At 44.1% G+C, this 12,585-nt stretch overlaps 1 protein-coding gene across 1 annotated transcript; it reads left to right on the forward strand.

Moving 5' to 3' along the window:
* The first annotated feature begins 68 nt into the window (after window positions 1–68).
* LOC136654382 (developmental pluripotency-associated protein 2-like) lies at window positions 69–7,708 on the forward strand. The gene is made up of 8 exons (XM_066631365.1): window positions 69–144; window positions 3,682–3,862; window positions 4,302–4,412; window positions 5,430–5,499; window positions 5,669–5,867; window positions 5,945–6,109; window positions 6,953–7,010; window positions 7,377–7,708. The coding sequence occupies exons 2-8, from the start codon at window positions 3,692–3,694 to the stop codon at window positions 7,488–7,490; spliced, it is 888 nt and encodes a 295-aa protein (XP_066487462.1). The 5' UTR covers window positions 69–144; window positions 3,682–3,691; the 3' UTR covers window positions 7,491–7,708.
* Window positions 7,709–12,585: the final 4,877 nt, after the last annotated feature.

Genomic DNA, 12,585 nt, shown 5'->3' on the forward strand with positions numbered 1-12,585 from the left:
ACGAAGGCAGGCAGGAGCGGGTCGCGCATGCGCGCAAGAGGCGCGCTCCCTGGGGCAGCCGGTTGGAAGAAGGGCGACGGAGCGCGCGCGGTTTGAAACGAAGGGGGCTCGGCAGCCGCAGCGAAGCTTGTGCTGCACGCCAAGGTGGGTGGTGCCCCCGCCCTCTTTCTCTCGTTCAGCGCTGGTCCAAGCTGTGGGTTGGGATGGGAGAGGACCTGCGCTGCACCATGGCTAGCGCTGGGCGCTGGCAGCACGGGGAGGAGGGAGAGGGGGGCTCTGGGTGGGCAGTCCCTGGCACTGCGGGGCGCCAGTGCGCCACAAGGGTGTGCGCGCGCGCGCCACAGTGTGCCACAAGGGTGTGTGTGTGCCACAGGGGTGTGTGCGTGCTACAGTGCACCACAAGGGGGGGTGTGCGCCACAGTGCGCCACAAGGGTGTGTGTGTGTGTGTGCCACAAAGGTGTGCGCGCGACACAGTGTGCCACAAGGGTGTGTGTGTGCCACAGGGGTGTGTGCGTGCTACAGTGCACCACAAGGGGGGGGTGTGCGCCACAGTGCGCCACAAGGGTGTGTGTGTGTGTGCCACAAAGGTGTGCGCGTGACACAGTGTGCCACAAGGGTGTGTGCGTGCACCACAAGGGTGTGTGTGTGCAACAGTGTGCCACAAGGGGGTGTGTGCCACAAGGGGGTGTGTGTGCCACAGTGTGCAACAAAAGTGTAACAGGTGTAGGGTTGTGGTGCTTTAAATTTTTCTCTCTCGTTTACTTAGGCTGGTGCAATCCTATCTACACTTTCCTGGGAGTGAACTCCATTGACTGTAATGGGTCCTACTTCTGAGTAGACAGGCATAAGATTGAGCTCTCGGTAGTTAACTAGGGCAAAATAAATGACTTTGGATGAGGTAGTGGTAACACCTGTCACAACGATTCAAAGCAGGCATAATACACACTACAGTAGGGCTGAAACCATTTCTGCCCAAGGTTGCATATACGCAACAGGGATCAAATGTGTACACCTGTGGGCTGAGCAGAAATGGGTTAACTGTAGTGTGTTTTGCAAGCATCACTTTTCCAGCTGTCTCCTTCTGCAGTTACCATCACTGTTACCACATTCGTGCAGGAATCACTGACTTTGCCCCACTGTTGAGGCACTGCTGTGCAGCCTCCTTCTTCAGACTCTGCCTCTCTTGAAAATCCAGGTAGTCTGTCTTGTCCAGACCACCCCAAATATCTCCACATTCAGTGACGTTAGGCCAGATAGAACTGTGCCATGTGGTCACCATGGCAGTGGGACCAAAAATATTGCTTGTCATGTTGTGAAGGATGACTCTTGGTAAGCACTGCCCTGTCCTTCCAGGCTGCTTACTTTATTCTGTCCTGTTGTCATGTTATTGGCAGATATGGATTATAGAGTTGCAAATGAGCCTGGCACTCAGAAGCAATGCTTGATCAGTTTGCTTGGGAATTGGGCATGCGGGAACAGATGGGGGACTCCAATTCCATTCTTGCTTATAAGACCTTTAAAATCTACCTGATGGGAAATATGAGGTTTAAGCTGACATCTACCTCTACCTTTGTGTGATCAGTAAAAGGAAGGTCAAAGGAACAAAGAGGCACCTTTTAAAATGGTGCACTCTTAGCAGGGGGGAGAGCAACTAACCCTCTTCACTCCAGCATGGAGTCTTCCAGTGGCTGTTATTGGTGCCTCTTCTGTATGCTTTTTTTAAGACTGTGAGCCTTTTGTGAACAGGGAACCATTTCTTGATGTAAATCACTTTGTGAACTACTCTTGTTGAAAAGCAGTATACAAATAATAATAATAATAAAAATAATAATTTTGTGGCAGTTTCTGCATAAGGCAGAGCTGAACTGATCTGAGACAGGCACACACTGAAATGGAGAAGCTGGGTGACAGGCAAGCCAGGTCCCCAAGCTCCTCGGGGTGCAAAGGTGCTCTGTGAAAAACTGATGTAATCTGTTATTGCTTGAAAAGAGTGTTCTGCTATCTGCCTCCATCTAATGCTGAACATGTATACTTACAAATAATGCAAATATTACAAAACACCATAAGCCTTCAGTGCTCTCCTTTGGAGAAGCCAGGATCTTGTTAGCACTGCCCTAGGACTTCTCACTGCTTGGAGAAGTGATAATGTAATAGAATTGCTGTCATCTCTGGTTACATGCAGACTCACAAACCTCATCTTATGTAAGGCAGAGACTTGAAGCTGGTGACTTTTGAACTTTTTATTTTTAGCACTGGGGCATTTTACAATATTAACTGTGATTGTCCTATAGAATCATGGCTTATATCTTTAGCACCCTCAAGCTACTATCAACACAGTTTTTGCCTTCAATTATCTGATGGTTCAGGGTGGGTTATGAGATACAAACAACCCCTCAATCATACAACAATGCTCTAATAGTCACTTCTTAAGCTAAATATTTGAAGAAAAATTAAAATGCCAAGTGATGTAAGCAAAAACAATATCAACCACAGTGTCTACCCACCACAAGAATCCAAATATAGTCTTCTCAGAGAGATGAACATCTTGCAGTTAGCTTATTTAATTTGCCCCAAACTCAGTTTTTAAAGCATTCCTATGACCTTTATTGATCATTGAAGAAAAGATAGATAGTGACCAACAAGCTGCCCCAAAGAGAGCTCATCTGCCGAGACTGATGTCTACGTGAAATATACTGCTGCAGGGGTGTGTTGGTCTATATTCTCCTATATACTTGGTCTGGTCTGTGTGGTGCAAGACCTTGATGCAATAGGCCCAGTTGGTACCTTGCAGAAATGGAATGTATGCCCAAAAATATGACCCTTGGTTGTCTACGATGTACAGATGACCTGCACCTAGTGCTCAGGAATTTCTTCAACCTCTGGGTGGCTATTCCGTACTACAATAAACTGACTCTGATATGAGTTGAAAGCCCCGTTCATCTTGCTCTTCTACTTCTTCATTTGAGGTCCTCTCTAAATGAAGCAGTAGGAGAAAGTGCCAGGCAGCCACCCAGCAACAGTGGTATTGGATTGATGGCCCAATCCTATCCCCCTCCCCAGCACCTGTAACTAGTGTTGTTCCAGCAGAGACTGATTTACGGCTTTCATAAAGCGGCTATCATAAAGCAGTGGGCCTGTCAGCGGAGAGGCCACAGCAGCCTCCTGCTTGCTGTTGGGCCCATGGACACCTGCCTGAGCAGGTAAGCCTGCACAGGGAGTTGGAGGGAAGCAAGGAAAGGTTGAGCAGGGCATGGGTGGGCAGAACATGGTGGTGATAGGAGGAAGGCCAATCAGGCTAGGGGGTGGGATCAGCAGTGGCAGTATATGCAGGATCCTGACCCCCTTCCTAGGCCTGATCCACCTGCAGCGAGCAGGTGGCATAGGTCCAAATTGCCCCATAGTGACTGTTGAGATTTACCCTGGGGCAAAGGGACAAATGTCCCCTTACCCTGACACCTTAAGCAGCTGAAAATCTCCCACAGGATGTGGTGGAAGCTGTATCTCCACATGGAGATTTAGTTAGGATTGGGCTGTTAGTCAATGTAATCTCCATCACCCTTTTTTCTCCCTGCAAGTCAAGGCTGTTGATGACTTAAATTGACCAATTAAAATTGTGGATGGAAAAGTAAGGAGGCAGGTTTTCCTGTCTCTGATTTCAACTTTTGTTCTTTTTGGTTTAGGTACCTTGAAATGCCCCATCAAGGCAGTAGAGTAGCCAAAACTGCCAAGCGTCCTCATCCACCAGCCAAAGGCTCTTCATGTCCACCGGTTAATGGAACCTCCTCCTTCGACTACAGTACCTTGAAAAGGACAGAGTTGCAGCAGCAATGTAAGAAGCTGGGCCTTCGTGCTACTGGGAAGGTGAGAGGAGTTTGTCTGAAATTTCTGGACCATCCTCACTACTATTGAGAATTAAACTGGGAGTGTGGCTAACATGATTTCAGACCAACATTTGGTTAGAACCTTGCATGGGATGCTGATGAAGGAACTCTTCCTTTCCTCCTTTGGGTTTAGATGGCAAAACAGGAGGTTTTGCCTGTTCAGAAGCAACTGCAGCTTCCTCCTCCACAGCATCCTGAGAGTCAATGAACCCATCTGCTGTGAGAGGGACTCAAGAAGTTCTACAAAACATTGGGAGATCTAGCGTTTCAAAGACAGTTATATAAAATTGAGACTATTCATGCATACCACATCAGTGTGTCAAAAGAGGGGTTTAACTTCTTTAACCTTGTGGCTACTGTTGATTTCTTACCTCTGCCAATTTTTCTGCTTTTCAATTTCCCCTACACCTCCTCCCCAGAATGCAGAACTTGTGAAAAGGTTGAAAGCCTATCGAGAAGAACCTATTTCGAAAACTGCAACTGTTGCTGAAGCAGCAAACAAGACCGAGGAGTGTTGCCAAACCCCTGAGGTGCGTGGCTCTAAGTCTTGGATAGTGAATTTGGTAGAAGAAACTTCCATGCTGCATTGATCAGTGGAATTAAAAAATCCAAGTCTGAATAGGGAAATGTGAACATGTGGGAACAGTAGTGCTTAGAGCAGATGGTACTCGACTCTGCCATCAAGTGGGACCAAGTATGTCCTTTGCATGCAATTCCCTTGCATCTCTATGGGGGAGAAGATGTTGGCTACTGGGGACTTTTGATATCTTGGAGAGGCACAACCAATCAAAGTAAATAGTTCTGAGCTAGATAGCCCAACAATCTGCTCCAATATGCAGCAATTTTCTGAATTATCTAGGATTGGGCTTATTTAGGAGAATATATTTATTGATGGTTATTTACCACAATAGCTGGTTTCTCTCATGTTCAAAGAGCAGAGAAAGCTGTAGACTTTATTCCCTATTTGAGAATTTTGCAAGCTATCTGGTTGACCATTGCTGGTTATGGGATGCTGGACTTGATGGAATCTTGGTCTGATCCATCAGTGCTCTTCTCTTATTCTTTCCACTTCTATTTTTCACTCATGTGCCAGTGGTGAGCCTGATGCAGAAATGATATAGATGCTGCCCAGTGGGCTTTCTGTTAAGGTAAGGAAAGCAGATCAAAGGTGAAAGGAGAGGACATTGTGTGAAAAACCCATTGGTGCTAGGATTTTATCAGGGTTCACAGGGGTTCCCACAGTCCAAAATGGCTTGTGGCTATAGGTGTTTGAAAATTGTGTTATTTATTTTACCGAGAAGTAAGCCCATTGTGTTCAGTAAGACTTAGGATTACAACCTATCTTATTCACTGGAAACAATAGTCTCTCCTGTACTTATGGCAAAAGTTGGATTGGTGGCATGTTTAGGTGGGAATGGAGAGATGGCCTTGGACATGGGCAGCAGAAGGTGGATGGGAGAAAGGTAAGCATACAGAATAAGGTAAAGCATACAGTTAGGACTAAAGAGATGAAACTCAGCTGTCCCTCTTGGACTCACTCCTTCCAGGCACTTCTGACAGTCTGTAATCCGAACGTGAGCAAGACTGTGAAAACTGAGCCATCTGAAGAGAAACCGGGTGAGTACATATTTGGGAGGAATGTCACTAAAAGCTTGGAATTAAAGGGATATTATGGAAGAAACTGGGGATTCTTAGAAGAGATTACAAACTGGGCTCTGTGGAGTTGGGTAGGTTGTTGAGCCAGCAGTTGTTGGGCATTGTTGAGCCAGCAGTACTTTCTTTTTAGATGTTGTCCAGGGCTGGTGTGTGGTCCATGGAATGGCACTCTACCGCCCATCATTCAGCTGGGCTCCTCTGTTGCTTCGAGGGGGCCTAATCTACATCCAGGATGGGGAGAACCTTGTCCCCTTTCACTTGCCTCCACTCAACACCCCTGTCCCTAACGGCTTGTCTGACAACTACGTTTGTGAGGACTGTGTGATCAGGTAAAGCTTTTTCTTGTCTTCCTTCTCATACATCCCCACCCCATTTCTGTCTAACACTTTCCTGGTCGATTGCACAGGAACCGCGAGAAGCCACCAAAGAGTTGTCCCTTGTGCCACCATTCAGAAGGAATAGGTAACCAGACTGGCTGTTCCAAGAGACACTCACGGATTCCAATCCCTCTTCAACTTAACACATCTCAGGCTTCACTCCTACAAACTTCTGACACCAAAGACCGAAGAAGGTGAGTAGAGAATCTGCAAAACAGCTAATCTTTTAAAAATATATGCCTGCAACAAGAGAGATCATGGCATCCAAATTAGTTTGCTTCCAGTATAAATACTGGGGGGAGTGCTGAACCAGTTTAGAAACCAGTGTAGAGAAATTTAGAGAAGCTGGTTTAAAAATGGAAATTGTCCAGCAGAATCTTTTGTACGAACATAGCAGCTAAGGTGAGCTGACCAGGCTATATGGTCAGTTCTCTATATGGGAACTTACTATCTGCAAATTTAGTTATCTGTGAGGAGCAATTGCTACTTTCTCTCATTATCCATGCATCTGTTCAGGAAGCCTCTCTTCTGGAAGCTGTAGGGACCTTCAGAATGATGCCCGTGACCATTGCAAATTCCTTTAATACGGCTAGCAGAAGCTTCCACCTACCATTTTAAAGGGGTCAGTGCTGGTCACGAGTGCCATTATGAAGGTCCCAGCAGACTCTGTAAGGTTTCTGCAGCATTCAGAGCTCTTTTCACACTTCCTGCTGCATTCTGCTGGCTTCCTGAGGGTCTCTGCTGGCTTCCTTTGATGGCAGGTAAGGCACCTCTTCTCTCCTCCCCCCCACCCCCGTGTACCCATTATCTGTGGATTTGCTATCTGCTAGGGTTTCCAGGAACCTGACCCTAGCAAATAACAAGAACTGACTGTATCTCGGCATCTGTTTCCCCTTCATGACAGTGAGGGTAATACTTCCCATCAGGGCACCATCTATTCTTGAAAAGGGTGGGTGAACAGGGTGGTTGCAAGTGGCAAGTGTCTCTCTTTTTTGTATTTCACCTAATTAATAATTGCCTCTCTCCCCTGACTGCAGAACTGTAGAGATCAGAAAATTGTACCAGCCCCAAGAAGACCAAGCTTATGCCCAGCGGGTAAGTGTTGGAGAATGGCTGATATGGGCTTATCAGCAGTAGCACTGCTATTGTTCCCCTGCCAAACTGTGGAGATGCTCATTACTTGAGTGGTTGTGTCCTCATCCCTGACCTATGGGAGAAGCTGACTTAGAATGGAAAATAACTAGCTCTGATGATCTTGACAGAGGGCTGCCCCATCTTAGTGGCAAAGCTTATCCAGGCTGATTTGGAGATAGGAGAGAAAGAACAGAAGAGAGTTCCACTTGAGAGGCAAGAATTATCTTCCTTTAAGGAACATATTTGGATAGCTTAACTGTATGAAGGGACCTGAAGAATTTATTCTGTACACGATTATGATTCAGATCTGGTGTCTTTCTTCTGCAGGTGGATGAGATCCTTTCAAGGATGGCTCGTGGAGAATTGGCTCCTGAAATGGACAGAGCTCTGCGTCCTCTCCAGCCCCTGGTTGTCCATTCCCCAAACCCTTTTAGTAGATAAGTGAGATGTAGAGATTTAGATGGGAATGTTAACATTTTAGCGAAAGTACTGTGAAGGAACATTCTCCAGAAACACTTTCTGATCTAGTGTGTGTTGTGTTTTGTTTGTTTGGTTTTTTGCACATATTTATCAGATTCTTTGTTTAGCCTTTTTTTGCAATAAAGTTTCATTTAAAATCTCTGAGCCTTAGGGTACTCCTGCCACCAGCATTCTACAAGGAGAGGCATCTGTTGCTGCCCTGTTTCCATACACCTCAGGAGGCAGACATTGTCATCTGTTATTCTCTGAACCTGGTGATCTTTCCACAGTTCTTACAATAGAAGCTCAATACCTTTTCGCTCTGAAAATCTGTACAAGATTTTTTTTGTTTACTTGCAAAAATTTATTATTTTTTACACTTTCTTTTGCCCTTCCTCTAAGACGCTCAGGATGGAGAAGGCAGTCTCTTCTCCTACCTTTGTATTCTCATATGAAAATTATAGACTTTTGGGTTTTTAAAAAAAGGCAGCAATAAGGAGACTCCAGTTATGCTTCTGGAATTCTGTGTGGCAATTGTGGCAGATTTCAAGTGCTTTCTCACATGATTCACTACATGGAATATTTTCTTTTCCTCCCTTTATCCTTTTTCTGCCTGTTTTGGTCTTTGCTGCTAGCTTTGTTTCATGTTCATGAAACTAGGGTGGAGAGCATAGTAGCATAGCTAGAAACTATGTGAATGCACACTGCCATTCTATGCAGTTGTAGAGTTTGGTACTGACGTCTTTATGTCCCTTAGAAATCTCAACTTTCTTTATCAAAAAAAGTCAGCTTCTTGCCGTCAGGATTGCAAAAGTACATTTTAATGATGGATATCTGAAAGAATAAAATAGTGTTGTGACTCAGTGATAGATCACATCAATGCTTGTAGAAGGTGTCATGTTCAGTCCCTGGTACCTCCACATATAGGGCAGAGTTGTGTGCTGAAAATCCCTCCTTCTCCCCCCATTTTTATTTTGGCTTATTTTTCATCTCTTTTTTTACCTTTCTACTGCTTCTTTAAGAGCTGCTGTCATTCAGATGCAGTAGCCATATTTGCTGCTGTTCCCAGACTGGCCAGTAAAAGTAAGACTCTGACACTGAGCTAGCTCATTAGACTGTGAAGCCTGCCCATTTCCCAACAGCAGGAAATTACAGGGGCTCAGATGACCCCAATATTTAATCCTGCAGATAAAACCTGGTCAACACCCTGAAATTCTAAAAAGCAGGGTCATGCACCCCACCCTGCATAGTTTTCCTGGTTGCACTGGTAAGGACCACCGACCTGCTTAGCTAGGTGTGAGTGTAAGCAGAAGTACTTGGGGGCGGGGCAGAGGGATAACCAGTAAGACATGTTTGTGCCTTGCTTTATTTTCAGCTTGTCTTTTAATCTCCCCTCTTCCACATTGCTATGCATACAGTTTCTTCTTTCTTGCAGGTTCCTGGTTCTCTCCTATTCATTCTCTTGCCATTGTTTTGGTTAACCCTTTTTTAAAATAAACATTTCTTTTACTGTTTGCCTGCCTGGTCTTGGTTCACTTGAAAGGGAATCGGTTTACCCCATCTTCCCAAACAACCAGCCTTTGCTGTGGTCTGCATATTAAGGGGATACCCAGAGATTTAGCAGATCTCCGTTCTTGATAGAAGTTTTCCCTAATCTTGGGTAGTAGCAGCAAGAACTGGTGTCCTCGTTTCAGGGTGAAAAGTGGGTGCTGTGCCTGTCTTATCTACTGCTGTGAATTGTTTTAATGGTGGTCTAGGAATTATGAATTGTGGCTACCGTGTGATATTAATTTATTTAAAATATGTATATTCCACCTTTTCTATGCTGAAGCAAATTCTCAAGGTGGCTTACAAGTCAGATTAAAACATACCATATATATAAAAACAATAAATAAAAATATAAGGAGGGAACACAACCAGATTGGAGGAGGGCAACTATTTATAACCAAAGGACTGCTACAGAGGCACAGGGGGTCAAACTACACATCACACAAACACAAGACAGAACAAATGTGGCTGCACCGGGCAGTCCAATAATTGTTCACTAGCTGTGGTTTTATATAAAAAAACTGATACTGCGACTTCTGTCTTTCTGAGGTATAATTGCAGGTTTGGCAGTTGAAGCTGAGGGGGAATTAAAACCCCAGGCAGCTGACAGTCACCAGAAAGGAACAGCTGGTAAGGGCTCCTAATTGTGTAGGCAACAGATAGTAAAGAATATCAGAAACCAGAGGAGGTGTTTAAATAGTAGTTCGGTAGTTGCATGTGGTGTGGGAATGTATTTGTTTAGAATGTTTGTGCCCTATGTTTAAACTTACAAAAATGTTAGAGAGGTTTTCAAGTTTTAAAACATAATATACCATCAAAGTGTGTGCACATAAAATGTATCAACATTGACATGAGTGATACGTAGGACAAAATGAGTGAATAATAATGAAAACTAATATTGGCAATACATTTGAGAACATTCGGTTAGTTGAAATTATGGGCAAATAAGACTGTTTCAACTTGATACACAAAACTATGCTTGGTTCCAATCCTGCATTCCTCTCTAGGGAGGAAGCACCACAGCCAGGATATCGCCAGAGATTAGACTCTCCCTTCATTTGCCGCCTTCATACCCTTCAAGGTTGTGCATGTGTGGGGAGAGGGCTCTGAAAATGACCGTCACAATTGAGGTTCCTGTCACAGTAGGTGGTCCTTTAATGAATGCCCACCAGGCTTCTCTTCACAATTAGCAGATGCAGAATGAATTGTGCAAAATAAAAATAAAAAAGCCCTGATTTGCTTCATTTTCATAATACATACTGAGCTGCTGGAAGAAATGTTTTTGCATTAGCATGAAGCACTAGCCTCAGGCTTTCTTGTCTCTCAACCCTACAACTGTGTCATCAAAAAAATATTTTTGAGGGGGAAGAAGGATCAGTCTGTCATGGGTTGATAAAAATTAGTTTCTTGGGAATGTAAAAAAAGTGTTTTATTCTGAAGGATGTTTCAAGTTCATTTGTTTCCTCTTCAAATTGTTAGAAATATCTGGGGTAGGCCCGGCAGTGGGAGAGAGAAACCCTCAACTTTTCAAACTAGGTAAGGTCTCCCCCTATTGGTGGGAATAAACATGTACATCCAGACCCACTATTACTGTACAAATCTAGCTCACAGACTGTCACTCTTCCAACAAACAGTTCCATTGGAGTCTTCTGCAGTCAACATATTCCATATTCGCTACACCAGCGGTTCCCTGGGTTTTAGCCCAGGGCCCATTTTTTAGAATGACAATCTATTGGGACCCACCAGAAGTGATGTCATTAACCTGGAAGTGACATCATTAAGCAGGAAAAAATTTTATAATCCTATCCATGCTTACTCAGGAGTAAGCCCCATTGACTATCATTGTTAAAAGCATATACATTGTAGCCTGTTAAAAGTACCGATCTCTCCAAATGCAGTCACATACCATGTTGGAATCAAGTCTAATACACTAAAAATAAAATATTAAATTGAATGGGGACTCACCTGAATTTGGCTCATGACCCACCTAGTGGGTCCCAACCCACAGTTTTGAAAAACAGCGTACACAACTGCCTTGCCAAATACGTTCTGTAGAAGAAAGTTGCCAGTAGCAGTCTCTGTTCTGCTTCTTTCTTTGCTACCTTTTTTGGAAACTGGGTGGTAAATTCTGAGGTGGTTGATAAATTTATGAAGCCTTTAGTGCTATGGGCTTTGGGTACCTGAAGGCCCTTTTTGATATACTTTTACTATACAGGCTACTCCCACAACACTCCTATAACATCAGAAGAGTTGGGTTTGGTTGGGTGGAACAAACCAATTCTCCAACTCTTCCTTGTACCAGTGTTGCCAGTTTCCAAGAGGGACCACACTCATGTGTGAAAGAGCTCTTCAGCATGAGCTTCTCCCGAATGGCCTAAAGTTTCTAATGACTGGAGCAGTCCAGGAACAGCACCAGCTTCAGCAGATCCCACCCCCTAAATATGTCAAAAAGAGGCTATAGTTTTTTGTGGGTTTTTTTTTCCTCTGGTCCTATTGCTAAAATTATTGAAGGGTAACTTTTTAATAATCTGCCATTGGTTTGCGTCACAGAGGAGGCTACCTTGTGGCTATTTCATGCTTCCTTCATAGAACTTTTTGGGGAGTTTGCATCCTCCTTTTTGGATATGAACAGTTTTTTGGGGGGGTGACCTGGGACAAAACAATAGAGATTTCTTTTTCAATTAATGGCATGTTCTGTTTTCATATTACTCTCTCTAAAGATTTGGGGAGGAATAGTCATTTACAAAATCTTATCCCACCCACCCCAAAACAGTGAACTTGGTTCAGGCTCCAATCCTAGCCACATTTTCTTGGGAGTAAGTCCCATGGAGCACAATGGGACTTACTTCTGAGTAGATGCGCATAAGATTGTGCCATCAGTGCTTGCTGGTAGCATCTGCATCATACCACCAAATGATCTCATTCACATTTAGATGAATAACTTTAAGTTGTCTTCCCTATCACACCAATTCCACATAAGTGAGATGCATATGGATAGATAATGGTCTGCCTCTCTGACCCTTAATATATTCAGCTGATTTGTTCCCATGAGGCCATTTGCTAGCAGCCCCTGGGACAATGGGCAAGATAAAAATTTCTCTTGCCAGATTTCTGGAAAGTGCTGCTCAATTATCACCATGGCATTTTGAGTATACTGGATTGGAGAAGAAAGCCAGAGAGAGCATGGCTGATATTACCTGTGGTAATATGAGTTGTGAACAGATTACTGGAAAATGCTGCACATAGTTGGGGAGAGGAAAAAAAATAAAATCTTTTGAAACATGACAAGCTCTCCTTTAAGCTTTGATCTTTGGCTTTCTAATCTGCACCAACATATGTGCAGATCAAAATGCCAGCTGGTCTCCTAAGGAGTCTGGATTTGAATGTGAGTGCTCTTGAATAGGAATAGCAGTATGAGACTTCTTGTGAAAGAATCCTTGAAGGTTTTTTTACGTCTCCTGTTGCCTTCCTGTAGCCAGTGCCAAAAAATCTGGTTGCTGTTTTGGCTGACCTTTTGGTTTACCCCATT

The sequence above is a fragment of the Tiliqua scincoides genome, chromosome 5, assembly GCF_035046505.1.
Source record: "Tiliqua scincoides isolate rTilSci1 chromosome 5, rTilSci1.hap2, whole genome shotgun sequence".
Classification (NCBI taxonomy): domain Eukaryota; kingdom Metazoa; phylum Chordata; class Lepidosauria; order Squamata; family Scincidae; genus Tiliqua; species Tiliqua scincoides.

What these genes read in the sequence shown, in the direction of transcription:
- LOC136654382 (XM_066631365.1), top strand. Translation starts at nt 3,692, where the DNA reads ATGCCCCATCAAGGCAGTAGAGTAGCCAAAACTGCCAAGCGTCCTCAT. An exon ending in GCCTTCGTGCTACTGGGAAG is followed by an intron (nt 3,863 to 4,301) that starts GTGAGAGGAGTT and finishes CCTCCTCCCCAG; the next exon opens with AATGCAGAACTTGTGAAAAG. An exon ending in AGTGTTGCCAAACCCCTGAG is followed by an intron (nt 4,413 to 5,429) that starts GTGCGTGGCTCT and finishes CACTCCTTCCAG; the next exon opens with GCACTTCTGACAGTCTGTAA.